Source organism: Amblyomma americanum, chromosome 7 (assembly GCF_052857255.1).
Source record: "Amblyomma americanum isolate KBUSLIRL-KWMA chromosome 7, ASM5285725v1, whole genome shotgun sequence".
In the NCBI taxonomy this organism is placed as follows: Eukaryota; Metazoa; Arthropoda; class Arachnida; order Ixodida; family Ixodidae; genus Amblyomma; species Amblyomma americanum.
Window position 1 is genome coordinate 135,410,925 of NC_135503.1, and position 18,206 is coordinate 135,429,130.

At 47.7% G+C, this 18,206-nt stretch overlaps 1 protein-coding gene across 1 annotated transcript in view; it reads right to left on the bottom strand.

Moving 5' to 3' along the window:
• Window positions 1-665: 665 nt before the first annotated feature.
• Window positions 666-18,206, bottom strand: part of LOC144098091 (endochitinase-like) — a 62,573-nt gene continuing 45,032 nt past the window's right edge. Inside the window, exons 7-8 of the mRNA XM_077630643.1 lie at window positions 17,776-17,889; window positions 666-779 (exon numbers count right to left, since the gene is read on the bottom strand). Coding sequence (XP_077486769.1) covers window positions 666-779; window positions 17,776-17,889 — 228 coding nt within the window. The remainder of the gene's footprint in view (window positions 780-17,775; window positions 17,890-18,206) is intronic.

Below are 18,206 nucleotides of genomic sequence, written 5' to 3' on the forward strand. Positions count from 1 at the left end.
TACAGATAACCGATACGTGCGCTACTGCGACACGCCCCTTTGATAAGGGCTTATATACCGCGGCGCCGAGCGCAGCGGGCGCAATTCTTCCCAGCTTATCACAGACGGCGGCCCTGCCGTGCTAGCGCTCGCCAGTTACCTTGTCCATGGAATAAAGAAATTCCTTCTGCGTACTTTCCCTGCAACTGCTTCGTTGCTGCCTGCCTGAAAGAAGACTACAATTACCCTAAGCAAAATAAAACTGTCAGAGAAGGTACAGAAAACTTCGTGGCTTATGTCATTTAATCAGAGGCCGAAACTTAAATGAATAACAGCAATGAAAGGAATTTTCACTTCATCGGCAACGTCACTGCACTTCTGTATAAAGGGCACGTAGACTGCCATGAAGGCGACATGGCAGCTTTTTTGACAATGAAAGCGATATGAGAACTTTCGACAGAAAATTGTGAACAATTATTGGCAGGCAAGAAGATACGTCGAGATGTTTATGATTGCGCGGTTCTATTTTGATATTCGCAATCGGATACATTATATGTCCAGCGCGGGTGGAGCAGTGTGAGCTTCGTAGAAGCTAAAATGTGGCGAAAAGCAGTCTCACAGAAACCCATATTATTACGTAGTACGTATATTCAGCAAACGGAATGAAGAAAGAAGAGAAACGTGTGCTAAGACATATTAAGGAGATTCGAGAAAGTTCTTGTGAGGGCGTGCTTCTTGCCGCATATTCCTTCGTAGTCGTCCATATCCAAGTCGAATAGCACGGCACCAGCCACGTTAGTCTGTTGGGAGAAGAAAACAATCGTTTACTTGGAATATCAGAACACAAAAAAGGCCGCCACCGTCTGGAAGACGTTGAAGAAACGAGCGTTAGCTGTTTGGTTTACTAGATGAATAAAGTGAAGAAGAACGAGTCGCTCGTCTAGACAAACGGAATTTAATACCCTTTGAAACGGGGTGGATTGCCACGATGCTCGGCTAGGCGTGCACGCACGCTGCCTACCGGAACGATCGCCGCCAAGCGACATCTATCAGAGAAATTGCGATCCACGTCTACCCATTGTCTACTCAAGGTACGTCCCAAACGGAATTTACTTCGTTTTGGGGGTAAAGTTTGGCCTAGAATTCCGCTGGCCGTGCGATATGGTAACGCTTCAGTTAGTATTTGTATGTATTCAATGTTTACCTATTATTTAATTGTGGTGTTATTTGTATACCACAACCCTTAGGGTTTTATTTGCCTACCGAATTCCGTATACAGCTGTCCTCTGATGGGTGCCGGTTTTTGTTGGAGTATATATAGCGGAACGAATATATGCATGTATAGCAGTCCCGTAACGGGACTGTTTTCGTACCCATTTTAGGATATTTTTGGTGAGAAGGGTGGGAAACGGATGAGAGGGCACAACCAATTTTAATGGCCGCTATCTTGGATTCGAGAAACCGAAGCTATGCCGCCATTTTGTCCGCTGACGTCATACTCGCATAGTTCCACCTCTACTCACCATATTGGAACGTGACATCATAATTCGCATGCAGCACGTGGTTGTTTCTGCAATGCTATTGTAGATGGCGCTACAAGTCTCAATGCGAGATGCGCCGTTTTCTTGCGGCAGCCACAGATGGCGCGTTAATCTCAGAGTGTTAGGAGACCCCGCGAAATCTCGAAACGTGATGAGTAAGAGCTAATGCTTTTAAAACAAGACAGAGCTCGAAAGCCACAAGTCTCAACAAAAGACAGTTGCTGGAAACATCAGCACACGCATTAGGCTGAAATCTACTGATGCTTTGTCTAAAACCTCCTCTGTCCTTTACCTAATTCGGCGTTTAGCTAAGTGCGCAAGTGTTTGATGTGCAAAAGATTTAGGTGTATCCAGACGGCGGGCCACGGACCGGTCACGTGAGGTCGACCGCGCGTGGCCCGGCCGGGTCTGGCCAGCGACAGCGTCCACACGACGGACCAAAAGAACAGACGACAAGGCGAGCCAAGCCTCTGCGATCAGCCTGCAGCAACGCTCGTCTCGCGCTTCGAGATTCGGCGGCGAGAACAAGCGGAATCCACGGTAGAGATCCACCTAAATACCCAGCGGAAAGCTCGATGGGTACGGGACAGATTTCTGCTGCGGTGAGGTAAAGTTGCATTCCCACGGCGGCAAACATGGCGGCGCGCTTCCAGGCAGGACCGCTCGCTTCGGACTGGATTCATCGTTGTTACTGCCTTTTTTGTTGCGTTCACTGGCAATCAAAGGCGCACCCATTTCTCGCTTGGTTTCACCTTGCCTATAAGAAGACGTATGAGTGAAATATTTGCCTTATTTTTTATTTAGAGTGACGATTGTGCCCCTTCTAGGCTTAAGTGGAGCGTACATTTGTTGACAGAAATAGTTACCTGGCCTAACAACTAGATGGCGCCACAAGGCTGAGCGTATCTTCCGTCTGTGTTTGGGTACGCGGAACTAAAGGTGGGAATGTGAGAGGTGCTGTAACGTCCCGAAAAATACCTGCGTTTAGCCTACATGATAGTGTATACGCTTATGGCTCGTAGACAGCGTCAATTGTTCTTTTCTAACCATATCTGTGTACGTCGCGAGCGCCGACGTTGCTACTAATTTCGCTCGCTCTCGCCGCCGAATGCCCAATTATGAACGAGACATTAAGCTGTACTAAGGCTAGAAAGTAAAACGTAGCGTCGTCCGAGCACGTTGACATGTTAACAGTGGAAACAAAACTACTTTCGCTGGTGTCGCCTCAGCTGCCGGGAGCACCGAGCCGGGAAAGACCAGTGTGGTGCAGGTGACAGACTCGATGTGTGCGAGTAGGCTAAAAAGTCCGTGGTCCGCCGCCAGAAAAAAATGCTCTCGCATTTCTCGCGCGATCCGGCCCGCGGACCATGAGTGGACCTCGCAGACCGGAAGCGAAACCCCACGTGACCACTAGTCCGCGGGCCAAAACAGGTCCGCGGTCCGTCGTCTGGATGCAACTTTTCGAGCGTGCTAGCTTCCTGAAAAAAAAAACACTGCCACTGCTGAAAATAAGAGCGTTACGTTGCGGTTTCTGTATCCAAAAAGCGTGTTTCTGAACTGCAAGGCCGCGAAGACCAGCACATTGGGCACGGCGCGCACCACAGTAGGAAGAGACGCACGCCATTAGATAACGCTGGCATTAGGTCCTCGTTACGTTGGCGTGGTCTCTCCACTCTTGTGAATGAATGTAGGGGGGCGGCAGTTTAGGATTGTAAAGGCATGTGCAGCAAGGAACGGCTCCTAGTATTTCCCGCATGAGCCTCGCGGTTCTTCTACGGTCTGATGCCCCTGAAAGACAAGCTGGCGCTTTTGTTTTCTACTCAATGCGATCACCAGAATTTGTTCGGGTTAGGCGCGTATACCAAGAAATGGTTTATTCCGATTCATTCAGATGGGATACCATCCTAAATCTCTTTAGGTAACCGGCGTCGGTCGCAGCCGGCTCAGTGAAATGAAACTTGAACTTATTCTTCGGCCAAGTTTTTCTGACTTTACACCAGCGTATGACAAAACACAATGCCAAACCAAAACGCTTGCATACCATCATTGAACACAGAAAATTTCGGGAACACGAAGAAACAAAATTGCAGCCATCCGGTATCTAAACAATGTTTTCAATCGTCTCGAGAAAGTTGCAGCCAGATCGGGCATACAGGTAGTTCTTAATGCTGAACCCAAGGTCGATGGAATTTGTGTCGCTGTCAAGGAACGTTAGATGAGTCTAGCTAGGCTCTGTGGAAGACGCCTATAGATGCGTCACGGAAAAAGCATAGGGCTGAGTACAAAGTACCACTCTCCTATGCAAAAGCTTTTATGGGGCAGACGGGAAGGTGCCTGAACGTTGTTTTATGTGAACACCAGAGGTCGCGGGGGGCCACGGTCGCCTCTCGCGATTTTGACAGCCATTGCTGCGACTGCAGCAAAGGTAGGCGAATCGAGTGCTCTTCGCAGGTGGGGCACGCAGACTTCACCCAAAAAACTTAAAAATCACCTCTTTCCTGAAATAACGGAAGTGTATCTCATCCCTAGATTGCGCACCAAAGCCTTCGGTAGCGTTAAAGTCGACCGAACAGAACTACGTTAATAGAGCTTTTAATCACATGAGGGTACCGCGTAGGTTTTGTCTGATCTTTTGAAGTATTTCGTTTCATTTTACGCTAACTTGCGGGCTTTTATAAGCGTGCAATTCTCTTGATAGTCAGCGCTATGCTTGATTTAAGGTGTAACCCTTACTTGCCCCATTGAGCGAGAATTCGTCTCTGTGTCGGTGTGGAGCCACGCAGAGCTAAGACTGTCAGCAGCATGGCATCCGGTGCTTGGCAGCCGCAGAGCGCGGTGATTGCGTTCATAAAGGGGACGGGCAGGCTTTCGTCTGCTCACACGTAAGCAGTATTAAGTGTCTATACTGAATTTTGTAATGAGAGGTACACTAGGCTACCAGTCCAGCATTTCGCGGTACATGGGAGAGGAAAGTTGTGCGCATGCGCTGTTACCATCGTAACAAAAGAGGAATAAAGTGCGGTGTGCGGTTCACCGTCGCCGCGGCCGCGCGGCCGCTCCACCGTCAAAGCCGAGCGTAAATTTACGCGGATGAGCAGTTGTGCGCATGCGCCAATACCATGGTAACAAGAGAGACCCCACAGCTGCGCCGCGTTCTTCGTCGCCGCCTCGCCGCATGCAGCTCTATCACCCGAACCACGCTTTGCATGCGAGCATTGCGTATAAAAGGCGGAGATGTAGTGGGCGTCTGTATGACCACATTTGACATGCATGAAGAGAACGTGAGTCCAGCCACTTCTAAACAGCGGTATAGACAAGAGAAGAGAAACTCTTCCGATCCTGATGCTGTCGCCTGGCAGTTGCCTTGAACCAAATAAGAACGCTGGAGTCTGTGTGCACGTGAAACAAGGTATCACCGCTGTCAGACATCTCCCTTCGATCGCTGTGAATAATGGTGAAGCCTGCTGTGTTCGGCTTCTAGAAAGCGGCATTATCATCCAAGGAGTCTATGTGGCACCGGGAACATCTGTCAAGCTGACGATTGATGTGGTTGCCAAGTGTATACCAGCCTACGGCACGGTTTCTCAGTGGTGTGTGACTGGGTGATTTCAACAGGAATCAGGGCTCTCATAGTCAGTGTATGAAAGAAAAGTTTGACTAATTTAGCTTCGGACACTCACGTCCTGACTACACAATGGGGAACTACTATAGAGATTTTATACTAAAGAGGCTCTACCAAATCGAAGTACTCCATCGACAAAATTGAGACCACTGCATGCTACTTCACAGATCATCGAGCAGTCGTCGTCTCTGTCAAGCAAAATGAATAAAAGATGTGTATACACAATGTCTCTCATTGCTAAATATACAGCGACCTTAACAAGCTCAGCCAGGGCAACGTACTTCGATCTCGCTACGTGTATCCTAGCATAGCCGAGCTAAGCCACTGCCAATTTTTTGTTCTTGCTCACCCAAAGATATTCTATGAAGACTGCAAAAGCAGCGGAGGAACGCCATATGGGCCTGCGGTAAGAACCCTTTATGCCAAATCAGCACAGAGGAGCAGCTGGCGACCGCGCTACGCAACTTGGACCAGTGGCATGAATAGATACTCTCAGACTGAGCGCAGCAGGTCGCCCAGATTCAAGATGTCAAGGCCACCAAGCGACAGTATCCTGCCTATTCCAGAAGAGAGTCCGCGTTCGAACACCCCAGTAATGTTTAATCTCTTTCTGGTGATCATTTTTGTCCTTTCGCGATGTTCAGTAATGATAAGCCCACACCAACTCACAGAGTTCTCGGTTGTGCTGAAGTAGTATAAAAGTCTTTGGTGTGCATCGTAAAATGCATACGGCCTCCTCTTCATCCAAGCCAGCGCTCCAATGCTTCGGCCCCCACCAGCGGATCGAGTTTACTGGCTTAGCAGACAAGACTGTTGCAATGTAGCGGCGGCGAGGTGTAGTGGAACGCTGGGAGGGTAGCCAACGCATCTGATGAAGGTGAAGTACCTGTGAGCGAAAGCAGTGGAAAACTCCGCGGGGCGCGTGAAGCATCGAGTGCGGAGACACTCAAGGGAACAAACATGCCCGGCGGGTCTAAGGCAAGGTCCGCGAACGACGACTGAGGCAGAGCCCTGGCCCACCAGATCCTCCTGCAGCCGGGAACTGCCGCATCAGCTGTTATTAACTTCCTTCGCGGCCTCGGCGGACATCGGCCGCGAAGTGGCAGCATTTCTCTAGGTGCAATCGACCTTGAGGTCCATGTGCGCCCTCACGGTTGCCTCCAGGGACACTGCGGCCCTGGACTGCCTGAAGACCGCCATTACCTAGGTCGAGGCCCCTATAACCTCGATCAGTGTCCGTGTCCTCCGGCAGAGCAATCCTAACAATCGCCGGGCTGGGGTCGGCCCCACCGTGCGGCTGCAGGACCTCATCATGGCACTTACACTTCGGAATCCCAATCTCGATCTGGACCCATCAGGCCATCAAGATGAGGCTCTTTTTTCTCCAGTGATCCAGACAGTTCGAGCCTCTTGTCATTGCATGGCAAGTCGCATGACCCTCGGGTGGATTTCGTTTGATGTCCGCGAAGACCAGCATGTGCCGCTCTGCACCTACTGCGCGCACTAAGGTCACGCTTTCGAAGGCGTGTAAGCTGCAGAACCACCCTTCGAAGGCTCGTTGCATCCCTTGCGTTAGGTAACACGCCTTGACGGCTTGCCCGGTACCCATCAAATGCGCCAAAAAGAAGTGCCCCCCTTGCGCTGCAGCCGGTCGCCCATCCGGTCCTCTTGCGGGGCATGCATCTTGTTCACTTTAGCGTGAACGCGAGGACAGGATCATTATTGGTCTTAGCGCTTAGGTAACCCTGCATCCTCTCCCTGAACACACTAATTTTCTCCACGACAATTTGTATCACACCGCTTCTGCAACTTCCCCGATGGTTAAATATATTCAGGACAACATCACAGTAACCACATTTAGGTGACATATATTGCTAACAATAATGAATTTAGACGAATTCCCTCCACTTTTTACAAAATCTGTTCTCCTAAATATCCTCCTTATGTCATTCTGCTCCATACTCCTATTTTTGATCGTATATCTTTCGTACTTTTATTTCTCAGGAAGGTGTTTTTATCTTATGTTCTGATTGACTGATCAATTCTTTTTTATGGCAGCATATATACCGCCTCGTGCTGATATCTAAATATCTATGGCTTTGCTTACCACTTGCATACAGACATCACCCACTGATAAAATTCTGATTTGCAGCGATTTTAATGCAATAAATATTTTATGGGGCAGAAATATCACTGAGCCTAGAGGAACTCATGCCGAAGCTTTTAAAGCCACTAATACCCTGGTTGTTTTTAATAATCCTGACTCTTTACCAAGCTATGAAATTCCCTACGCTTCAAGCTGATTGGCCCCAGCTTGGCTTCTACTAATTGACTTACAAAGGGCTACTCTTGGCAAGTCATTACTGATTGATCACTTTCCGAGCAAAGCTTTATTATATACTCCCTTCTTTCTAAACCGTCGTCGCCGTTGAAGCGGCTTACCAGAGCCAGCTTTGATCGTTTAATTTCCCAGTTAAATTATCTATCTTTGTGCCAATCTTTTTTAATCACCAGTTTCATTCAGCGCCTGCCCTTGATCGTGTCCTAGCTAAATTTAACGAAACCTTCATGAAACTATGCAAGAAAAACGCGTTTGGTAAAATCAAAGTTTGCCTAGTGTTCCATTTTTTGGACGGCTGATTTGAGCATGCTGCAGTCCCATGTGCGAGCTCTTTGTCGCCGTTTCCAACACATTTCAGACCTTCAGCGGAGAACTTTCAATCGATAAATTGGAAACGCGTATGACAGTCACTTAAAAAAGATGTGCTCCGTAGCTACGCACAACTTGATCTTTGGTAAGTCATATAAACATGTTCTTGGCAAGCTGAGGTGCACTTCTATCATCCTTGCTCTACAGTATTCCGATGACACAATACTGAAACGCTTCCTGACACTATAAAACTGGTACTACGTACTCACTTCGTTACATATGATTCTTCTCACAATCTCCCTATTTATACTCACGTTCGAGACATAACTGCGCAACCTTAGAATAACTCAGTTCAAGATTTACTGGTCGCGGCTGCGGAGATCGACATTGTAATTGATTCTATAACTTTGAGGTCTTCCCCTGGCCGTGATCTTATTTTAACTTTATTGTCAGCTTGTGTAATGCTCATTCCTGCTCATTCTTTTTTGTATCTATCTTCAATTTTGCTTTAAGTTTGGGTTACTTTCCTCTGATATAGAGAATTGGCAGGATTATTTTTGCTGCCAAACCAAATAGACCAGGGTACCTTCCGAATTCTCACCGGCCGATCTGCGTTAATTCGTCTTTCAGTAAAGTGCTCAACAGTTTACTGCATGTTAGCCTGCATTACTTCCTGTGCCAAATTAACCTGCTTCACAGCAATCAGTATGGTTTCACGCACAACGGAAGTTCTGTTCAGGCTCTCTATCATCTGCGGGAGTTGGTACATAATTATGAGCAAAAAAATATTCCTGTGCTTATAATTTCCCTGGACTTAGGGGTGCTTTTGGTAGTGTTTGGCACACTTTGGGTTTACATTTAATAAAGAAAACATCGTTGTCCACAAAATCTATATTCCGTTTTGGCTTATTTCCTGCACAACCGCCATTTAACCTATCAATCTCGTTCTGTGCCTTCTTCTTTCGGCAGTCCGCAAGTTTCGCCACTATCACCGCTAGTTTGGAACATTTTACTTCATGATCTCTTAAATATTCCTGTCCCCTAACTTATCCACTATCAGGCATATGCAGATTAACCTATTATACTTGTCACTGGTAAGACTAGCCCCGACTTGTCAACACTGGGCTAAGATGTTCTAACTTTAAACCAAATCTGGTGTGACATGTATCGCATTCAGTTAAACATAAAAAAAATGTTCTTCTATTATATATTTTATTGAGTCCCAGCGTTACATAAACGTAAGCCGACTATTCGACTATACATTTACAGTCCCAAGTGTGAACCGAGTGAGAAATTATTAAGAGTTGTTTTTGAGTGTCGCCTATGCTTTATTTCCCATGTTAATAGCTCGCAAAAGCAAATTCTTGCAACTGCCACCAAGCTGATTAATTTGTTCCATTCCTATTTTCGCGTTCCTCCTTTTCATATGCGCCGAACTTGACATCAGGCTATTCTTCCCACAATTACCTATGCCGCCTCAGCTTGTTGGTTTCCCTTTCCGTGCTACGAATACACATCTTGTCGGTTTAATGAAGTCCACTTCTTGCTCCCCTAGTTGCCTGGAATACAACGCGAACCGCTGCTCTATATGTTCTTGCAAACGTTCTCCCATTGCCTATTTATCTAGACCAGTTATGTGCAGAGTTCATGGTTTTCGCATTACGGCAATCCGTAGTATAAGGTAAAACATTTTCGAACCCATATGAAATTCAACCTTCATTTAATCGCTGGTCCGACCATCCCTCATTAAAAATCAAAATTTCCTTCGTTGAAATTAGTTCACGGGAAGCATTGTCCTTTTCTTGTCAACGTGCACGGCATATTTTAACTGATGGGTTTTTCACTCGTTACTCAGCTGGTGCTGCTTTTGTTGTTCTTACCTCATCACGAAATACTGTATACGTTCATAGCCTCCCTTTAGAACCGCCTTCTAGTGTCTATGCCGCTTAGCTTGTATCCTTCCATTCTGCTGTTGCTTGTGGTATTAATAATCCTCCATCAATGCCCGCTTATTTTTGCACAGATTCTCTACCTCTGCTTTCTGCTGTCTTCAGTTACGTAGTTTAGCCCAACAATTATTTCTATTAAGAAGGATCGCTATCGTTTGTTTTCTCCTGCCCCATTTGTTTTATTTCGTAACCAGGGTCACTCCGGAAATTGCGTTAAAGAGTTAGCCGATGAAGCTGCTAGTAGTGCCAGGCATTAGGGCAGTTTGTACACTTCTGCCCTTTATCGCCGTTCGTGCGTTCCATTTTTCTTCATTCTTCGCTTCTTTTAAGTCCACTTCTTGGTGCGAGAATAATGGCCGCATATAATTATTCAATTGGATCCCTGATACACTCATTATTCCCGCATTTGTCTACCCAGGAATTCTTTATTACTTTTCTTGCTGTGCTTGGTAGATTTCATTTCTATTTTAGAAAATTTGGCCTTTCTCCATCTTCAATGTGTTCCTGTACAATGTTATGCCATGGCATCCGTCATTACTTCCGAGACTGTTCCCCGTTCAATATTTCTTTGCTCATCAGACATTACACCATCTACTTACCGCTCCCTCCTAAGAGAACCTGCTGCCTGTGCTGTTAAACTTCAAATGGTTCACCTCATAAGCAACACAATTCCTAATTATCCACGCTTATTACTTTCCTTTCTCTCATTTTTCTTGCACAATTAAGCTCTGCACAGAGGCGGGCCCCGTGCTTTTTTGTTGGGCATGAGCGCCTCTCGTCAGGGCCTGCATACAGTGCTTACAATGTGTGACTGTGACCTTGACTGTATTGTGGCTTTCGTTTTTCTCTTGCTTTGTTCTGATTTTCTTTTACTTCCATGATTTACGTCTCGGCCTGCACTGTGCGCTTTGACTGTCTGTGATGGTTACTGGGACCTTTAATGTACTGTGACATTGGTTTTCTCGTGTTTTTTTTCGTCGTTGCCTGCACTCTGTGCTTCGGCTTTCTGCGTGTGGCTGTGACTTTGACTAAGCTATGCCTTTGGTTTCCTCTTGTTTTTAGTTAGCTGTTGTTTTTTACTGCTCTGTTTTCTCACATTTCGTTGTTTCGAGCATTTAGCTTCTTTTCGTTTATCCGGAATTAGCGTTAAGCCTGGCAAAGCGTTGCTGGTCCGGGTGCCATCTTTTTTGTGTTGTTTTTTATATTTTATAAGAGGACGAAAAAAGGGCAAAAGGGCAGGCATCACGTGTATGTGGGTTAACCACAATGGAGGTCGCAGCTCCGAGGGCGGTGCCGTTGCAACCTACCAACGAGGTCTCTGCCGTCACCACCAGGTGAATTAACCCATCCTTGCTTGCCTCGAGCCAGAAGGTGCGGAGGTATGATGGAGTCGGACAGGTGACTGTGGTGGCTGGGTGATGACCGCGGCCCAGAGGTTTGGCAAAGTAAGAGGGAGAAGGAAGCGAACGAGCTAGGTGATATGCGTGTGCCATGGCTAGAGCTGGAGCCGAACGCAGAACCCTCGTGCATCTCAAAGAAGACTATGAGAATGAGAAGAGTGCGCGTAAGGGGGCAGTTGGGCCTCCTCCAGCAGCATGGGACGATGGCGCCTCGGGTACTATCGAAGTAACCTCTAGACAAATTATCACTGAAGCCCGCGGAAACTGACCGCATATCTTGTGACGCCGGCGGTATGCATATCGCATCGCAAGCCATTGCAATGCCACTTGAGAGAGGAGAGATCACGGAAGAATTCTTTTAACGTTTACCGGACACAAAGTATCCGTGCACGAAGGAGGAGGAAGCTGGGCTTGCTTACCCCGGTATGGTTCTGAGAATCTGACCGAAGATTATGCTGGATATGAAACCAACACTGTCGGGAGCGGAAGCTAAGCGGCAGCGAATGAAATGCTCGAAGTGCTGTTATCAACTAAAGGAAACATTGCTCAGTTATAGGTAGATTTCACAGAGAGAGGTGCTGTCGATGTCGCAAGCATGCAGCTCTGGTAACCACCCGCCGCAGGGCAGGCGGAGGATGCGAGAAAAGCGCTCCATGGTTGCCAGGAAGTCGCACCAAAGAAAGTGTGCCTGCCGGACGCCGAGTTATCGGAGCGTTTGGTCCTAGGAGAAAGCCCTGAGAGCATTCGGAGCGTAAGTGACGAAAGTGAAGGCAGAAGGAGCTAAATTTTGACTGCAAGTGGTGCGACGTCAAAGAAAGGAAATTTCCAGGAGCCCCTGTCAACGCCTGGAAACTTAAGGAGTTCGCAGGTAGCTTACGTAGACGCGGGTAGTGCCTGGTCGAATTCTTTGCGAACCGAGGCTCCCTTTGCGTGCGTCTATGTGCGGCGTCCAGCGAGCGCCGCTGAGCCACTGCCGCGGAAGAAAAGCTGACGTCTGGGGCTACTACAGAGCAGCGCAGATACGTTGCGAGTCGGTAGGGAGGCCAGTGGGTGCTCCTAGTCTCGAGCATCAGGTCGATCGTGCCAGATTCAGGAGCATATCGTGAGCATTAATATTGCGCACGAATAGGAGCAGTCACTAAACGTGTTGAGGCTAATGCAAGCTCTACACTGGAGGGATCAGGGAACGATTTCGAAGTGTAGACGGCACGGTGCAGTCTTCATTGGAAAGTGAAAATGTTTGACCCGGGAGCTGGCAGTGACTCCAACTATTTCGCGTCTGCCCTTGCCTTTTAGTAAAAAGCGCGGCATTGTTTTCTCACTTGAGCATGCGTGTGGGTAATGCGTGAGAGCGAGAGGGAACACTCTAGCGTTGAATAGGCTGCAGGCGTGGAAAGAACGTACGGACGAAACGTACCGACTGTCGTTGTCTGAGTCCACGTTTTCTGTGACGGCATCGATTTTGATCGATAGTTTCACACGCGACTGTGAATCTTTGCGCGGGTAAGAAAATGTGTTTTAGCATACTTATTTTTTCTTCGTGCATGTTGGACATCAGTATTTTTCTTTGTTTGTGTGGATTTCTGCTATCTTGTTTCTATGTTGTAAATTTTTCACGCCTTTGTTTTTGTTAAGGCGCTAGCGTTAGCGTTCTACTTCACTGTACAGTTCGCTTCATTTATTTTTAAGACCGTTTATTTTGAGTTTATTCGAATTAGTGTCATAAGACAGAGATGAGAATCTTTTAAGGATGGCAAGTGTGTGACCAGCCCGGGACATCGCCAAACATGTGCTGTTCTGCCGTTCTACAAGCGGCTCGTCTGGGTGCTCATGCACATACGCGAGTGATGAGTCACTGAAAATCGATCACGAGAGGATAAGTATCTCTCGCATGCTTTACCACTGTAAGGTGCAAGAAAGATCCTCGGATAATTTGTGAACGCGGTGAGTCGGCAGTGGTGCGTTGAACAGCAGAGCGCTGCGCGTGCCAGCCCAGCGTTACGCGTGTGCGCGTGCGAAGGGTGTGTGCGAGGCGAGGGCGACGAAGAGCGGGGCGAGCACGAGGAGCGGAGAGCTGACGTGTCAGAAAACCGAGGTGTAAATGAAGACAGCGCAACGAAGATCGGGTCATTCAAGCGTGGAGGTGGCAGCCGTCGGACGTTAGCGCCGTGCGGCCTTGGATCTGCCTTGGATCACCGACGCATGCCTCCTGCGTTTCTTGCAAGCGTGGAGGTGGAAGCCGATGGACTGAGGGTCCGTGCTGCCGAAAGGCACTGTTCAATAGCCTGTTTTAAGTCTCCGGCGTTTTGTGACGCCGTCGACGAGACCTGGCTACGTTTCTCCTGCTGCTGCCAAGTTCTTCGGGCGATTGACTGGAGTCCACCGGCGCCTTCCTGCAGTTATGACCGCTCCTAATACCACCTGGCTCTCTTTAGCCGCTCCCCTCGACGCAACGCCAGCGACGCGGCGCACAACATCCACTCGTGTCCGTCCTGGCTGCAAGGCATCCTCGCTTCACCTGGGACGCTCACTACCTGGTGAACTCTCTATTATTTCTGTAGTGTTGTACGCGTGTTCAGTGTGTGTTTTTCTTGTTTTCGTTTCGTATCGGCTCTTTTTCTTTAGGTTATAAATAGGGTTTCGTTTTGTTTTGCTTTGATTTCATTGTTCTCTTGTTCGAACCTGCACGCGTAAGCGTTACCATTCGGAAAGTCGGGGACGCGTTACCGATTCGCGACACCCGCCCCTTCTTTTTCACGCTTTTGCCCTAAAAGCTGTTATCAGAAAAGCAAAATGCTTGCTGGTTTTGTTTCCTGTTTTTCTGAAAGGATGTCGCGTCTTTGTAAGTGCCGCGCAAATTCGAGGGGCCGCTCTATCACTCGCTCCTCTTTTTTGACTCTCGGGTGCTAGGGGAAGCAGGGCGCGGGGATTTTTTCTCTTTTGAGAGTGGGCGCGAAGTGCGCCAGCCTTCGTAGTTGGGACGCGGCGTCCCTCGCTTCAGCTTCTGGGGGTAAGCAAGGGCAGCCGTGGTGTGTGGCATCTATTCGACAGCTGTATATCCGCTTTGTAAACAGTTGTGCACTCCAGAATAGTCGTAATTGGGTCTCATTGGTAGCTCATGATGAGGACTTGCTTGCCTCGTACACACCGCGGCTTTCGTCTTTGTGTCCTTGTATTTTTTTCCTCATCATAAGCTGTATAAAAGTGTTTATTGGTCTCCTTTGTAAAGAGTATCCGACCTCATCTTCGTACAAGACAAGCCAGCGCACCAAGGGTCCGGCCATCGTCACTGAACCGGCTTTACTGCGAGCTACCCGAAGGTATAATTAACTCCTACTCATCCTCCGGAAGGTACCTCCTCAACGTCCTTCTCGCAAAATTATAATTTTTGTTCCGACGTGCCAAGAGAAGGCATCCGAAGACTGGATTTCTGACGGGTAGGAAGAAATTAGCTTTAATGCGCGCACCCTAGCCAGAGATGGTTTCCATAGCGTGCAAAAGCGCGTGCCCAGGCGTTTCATTGCCAGAGGTCTTATTCTTTTTCACTGGTGTGGTAATATAGATAGCGCGAAAAAATCAACCAACTCATAGCTGCTGAATGACGTTGAACGTGCGTTTATCTGCAAGGAAACAGTGTTCTGAGTCGCACCGTGCTGATGAATCCAAGGAGCAGTTCGGTCGGATGTTATGGCTCTCTCTAGCCGCTCCCACCAGCTTCGCCACCTCAGAACGTAGCGCGGATGCTGGACGGACGATATCGCGAAATCCCTTTTGAAAGCCTTGGTGTTGTCGGAATAAAACATATTGGGGTGAATACTTCTGGTGACAAAATGGCGTAAGCATATCAGCATTGTCTTGGTTAACGTGTCAGAGGTCAGCTCCAAGTGAACTGCTCGCGAGAGAGTACATGTGAACAGTTCAGTGCGAAACACTTTCTTCGCTGCCGCGGTGGCTGAGTGGCTATGACGCTCGGCTGCTGGCCCGAAAAACGCGGGTTCGATCCCGGCGGCGGTGGTCGAATTTCGATCGAGGCGAAATTCTAGAGGCACTTCTGCTGTGCGATGTCAGTGCACGTTAAAGAACCCCAGGTGGTCGAAATTTCCGGAGCTCTTCACTACGGCGTCTCTCATAGCCTGAGTTGCTTCGGGAGGTTAAACCCTATAAACCAAACCATAAGCCAAACTTACATACTTCGTTAAGTGAGCTCAGGAAGAGCAATCCTGCGAAACAGTTGCCTATGACTTCAAAGTTATTGTTCAAGCACGGCGATACCCGCAATTGGAGCGGTTGGAACGCTTGCTGGGCTGCTGCAGTATCGTTGGCGTAAGAAGCAGTCACGAATCACTCGCTTCACCAAAGTACGCGCTCGGTAAATCCAGTAGTCCTCGCACAGTTGCCATAAGGTGTCACTAATAGCGCTCTGCAGCAATTCGCAGTGCGGTAAAACAATCAGGAAAGCAGAAAAGTCAAGTTATGCACGACGGATATCAGGGTGCTTGAGCTACGTTGAAGAGCTCAGGCCTGACATATGTTTCCTAACTGGGAGAATGCCCTATTCGTCTTAGCAGTCACTGTGGTCACACTTCTTGTCTGTGGGACTGCCCACTGACATAAATTTTATCTACACATGAAACATTCCCTTTTGAGCCCATTTTATCTACTGCTGCTCGGCATGTAAAATCACTTGAGTGGTCAACGAACATTATGCAATATTTCTGCGCCAGCAAAAGTTCAGGAAATTGTAGAGGCTATGACGTGACTCTAAGGAGCCGGTCTGTCTGGCTGCAGCGTTCTAAACCAATGAGCGGGCTGAAAACCAGAGTGAAAGATGGAGCATGAAATCCAAACCTTTCACTTCTCATACAGTTTTCGTTGTCGAGAGAATTCATCAGTTACAATACCCATTGGTATGCCGGCTTGAATCCACTCTGTTCCATGCCACCATGTGGGGCGGCACATATTTAAAAGCAACGCGCCACGTGTGACGATTTCCGCAGGATTTCCATGCCCCGAAGAATACCTGTGCTTCGAATGGTCGGTTTTACCTCGCAGTTTTATTGTACGTAGGAGTGCCGCTCCACAACTTCTGTCTGAAAATCTTACTTTTCTGGAAGTCAGTCGTGTTGACGCTCATCGAATGATCATTTTCAGCAAGAACTAATATTTCGAAGAGCTCTGATTTTGACGAAAAGAGGAGTGAAATGCCGCTTTCTGCTGCATCTGTATTCAACGCAAAAACCGTAATTTGCTAAGTGGCTCTTACATTTGCCAAAGATGTAATCGCGCCTGGAAATGTTCATCCAAGCTTGAAATCAATGGCTCTAACTCTTTTGTTCATGATGTACCTGGATACTTTGCCCGTCAAAACAGTCCACATTTGGTCTGAGCTTCGCGTGACAACGCGGCATATAGCAGCTCGCCCGCGGTGTGCTTGGCAGCTGCTTAAACGATTCAACAAAGGACGAATACACCGGCGTCCATTTATTATTCTGACGAATATGAGGATTCTCACCAGTGCGTGCGATGAATTCACTGCAAGAAAACTGGCTTTTTAAGCGCAGTTCTGCGATTCGTCGTTGGTATGCCTCCTGCTAAGATACTCTGGAGAATGCATTCAAATCATAAGTGATAAAGTCCGGTGAATTTTAACAGCAGATGGCTTCTCAGCGCTTCCGTGCTCAACATGCGCTGCCTGCTTCCATCGAAAGTCCTCGGACAAAACGGCACGTGTTTGCGGTCAGTAGCCATGTACGAATATTCTGCACTAAGATGCACGACGACGATCCGAAGTAGGTAGTACATACATTTCTGTAGGCGTGCACTGCGCTGGCTCGATCTGCGGAAGACATAGCTATCAGCACATCTTATACTACTGGCTATGAGTGCATAGGATCTAGAATGTGCCTCCTGAGCTCTCTAGCACTGGCCTGGTTTACACTCGGGTTGGGTTTCCCGGTCCTTTGAGTCCTTAAATTGCGCTTCTTGACGTACTTGACTTCAATTATTAGCAACCTCAGCAAGCGATTCACCTACGACGTAGTCGAAGCAATGTGTCGTCCATCAGTTGTTGTTTCAGTTGCGCATGACCGACAGGTATTGGATCACCATGGCACGTTATAGCATTCGGAGGAAGATGTCACAGAGCACTGCAGAACATGATGTCTCACTCACGCCCTAAAACTCCAGCACTCTCATACTAATAAGGACTTGATCTTGGAGCTTGAGTAACGTGGTGGCGTTGGTCGGCGTACGAATAGGCTTCAAAACGCAGAGTTTAGACAAATACACTTCCTCCAAGCAAGACTTTTTTCCCCGAAATGCTGCATAAGCATAGCAACTGCTTCCACGTTACAGTCATCTGTTACAGAAAGGACCCCGATGGCTGTAGAAGCGTCGCCAGTTCGCAGAAGTTCTAAAAACAGAACTTTCTTGGAGGCAACGAGATCTTTGTTTCCATAGACGCTTTAAAGCTCAAAGACTGCTCTCCAGCTCCAGCAGAAGCGCCTTTAAAAGGCCATCACATTGAAACCCTGTGATAATGTAATCGGGGAGACAAAAACGTGTATGTATGCGCTACTGAACAAAGTGGCTCACAGAAAGCTAAACACAAAAAACTGAGAAGGGGTATGCTTACCAGTATTTCCCTGCGTGGTCTTCCAGGATAAGAGATCCATCCGTGCTCACCGACCATTTCTACACACCCTGTAACTGCGTTGTAGGTTGTGTTCCAACGCTTGTCTCCACATATCTGGAAATATACGTCCGGAAGCGAGGATACTACAGCCGTTTACCAGACATTCTTCATATAGTATTTAAAGCCTTCAGTCGCGAACGCTAAGCCGAAGCATACACTGTTCAATAGCTGCTAGGTGTCGTTCTAGAACTGCTGAAAAATTTATCTTTAGCTTTCGCCGCGATTTGGTCACCTTTGAAAAGCTTCTTCTCAATACCAGTAAAGGAGCTAGTAACTGAATCAATTATTCGCCATTCATTCAAATAAAAATTCCCTCCTCGCCAAGGACACCAAGTATCAGCAACACTTCATTATTGTCAAAAATGATTTTT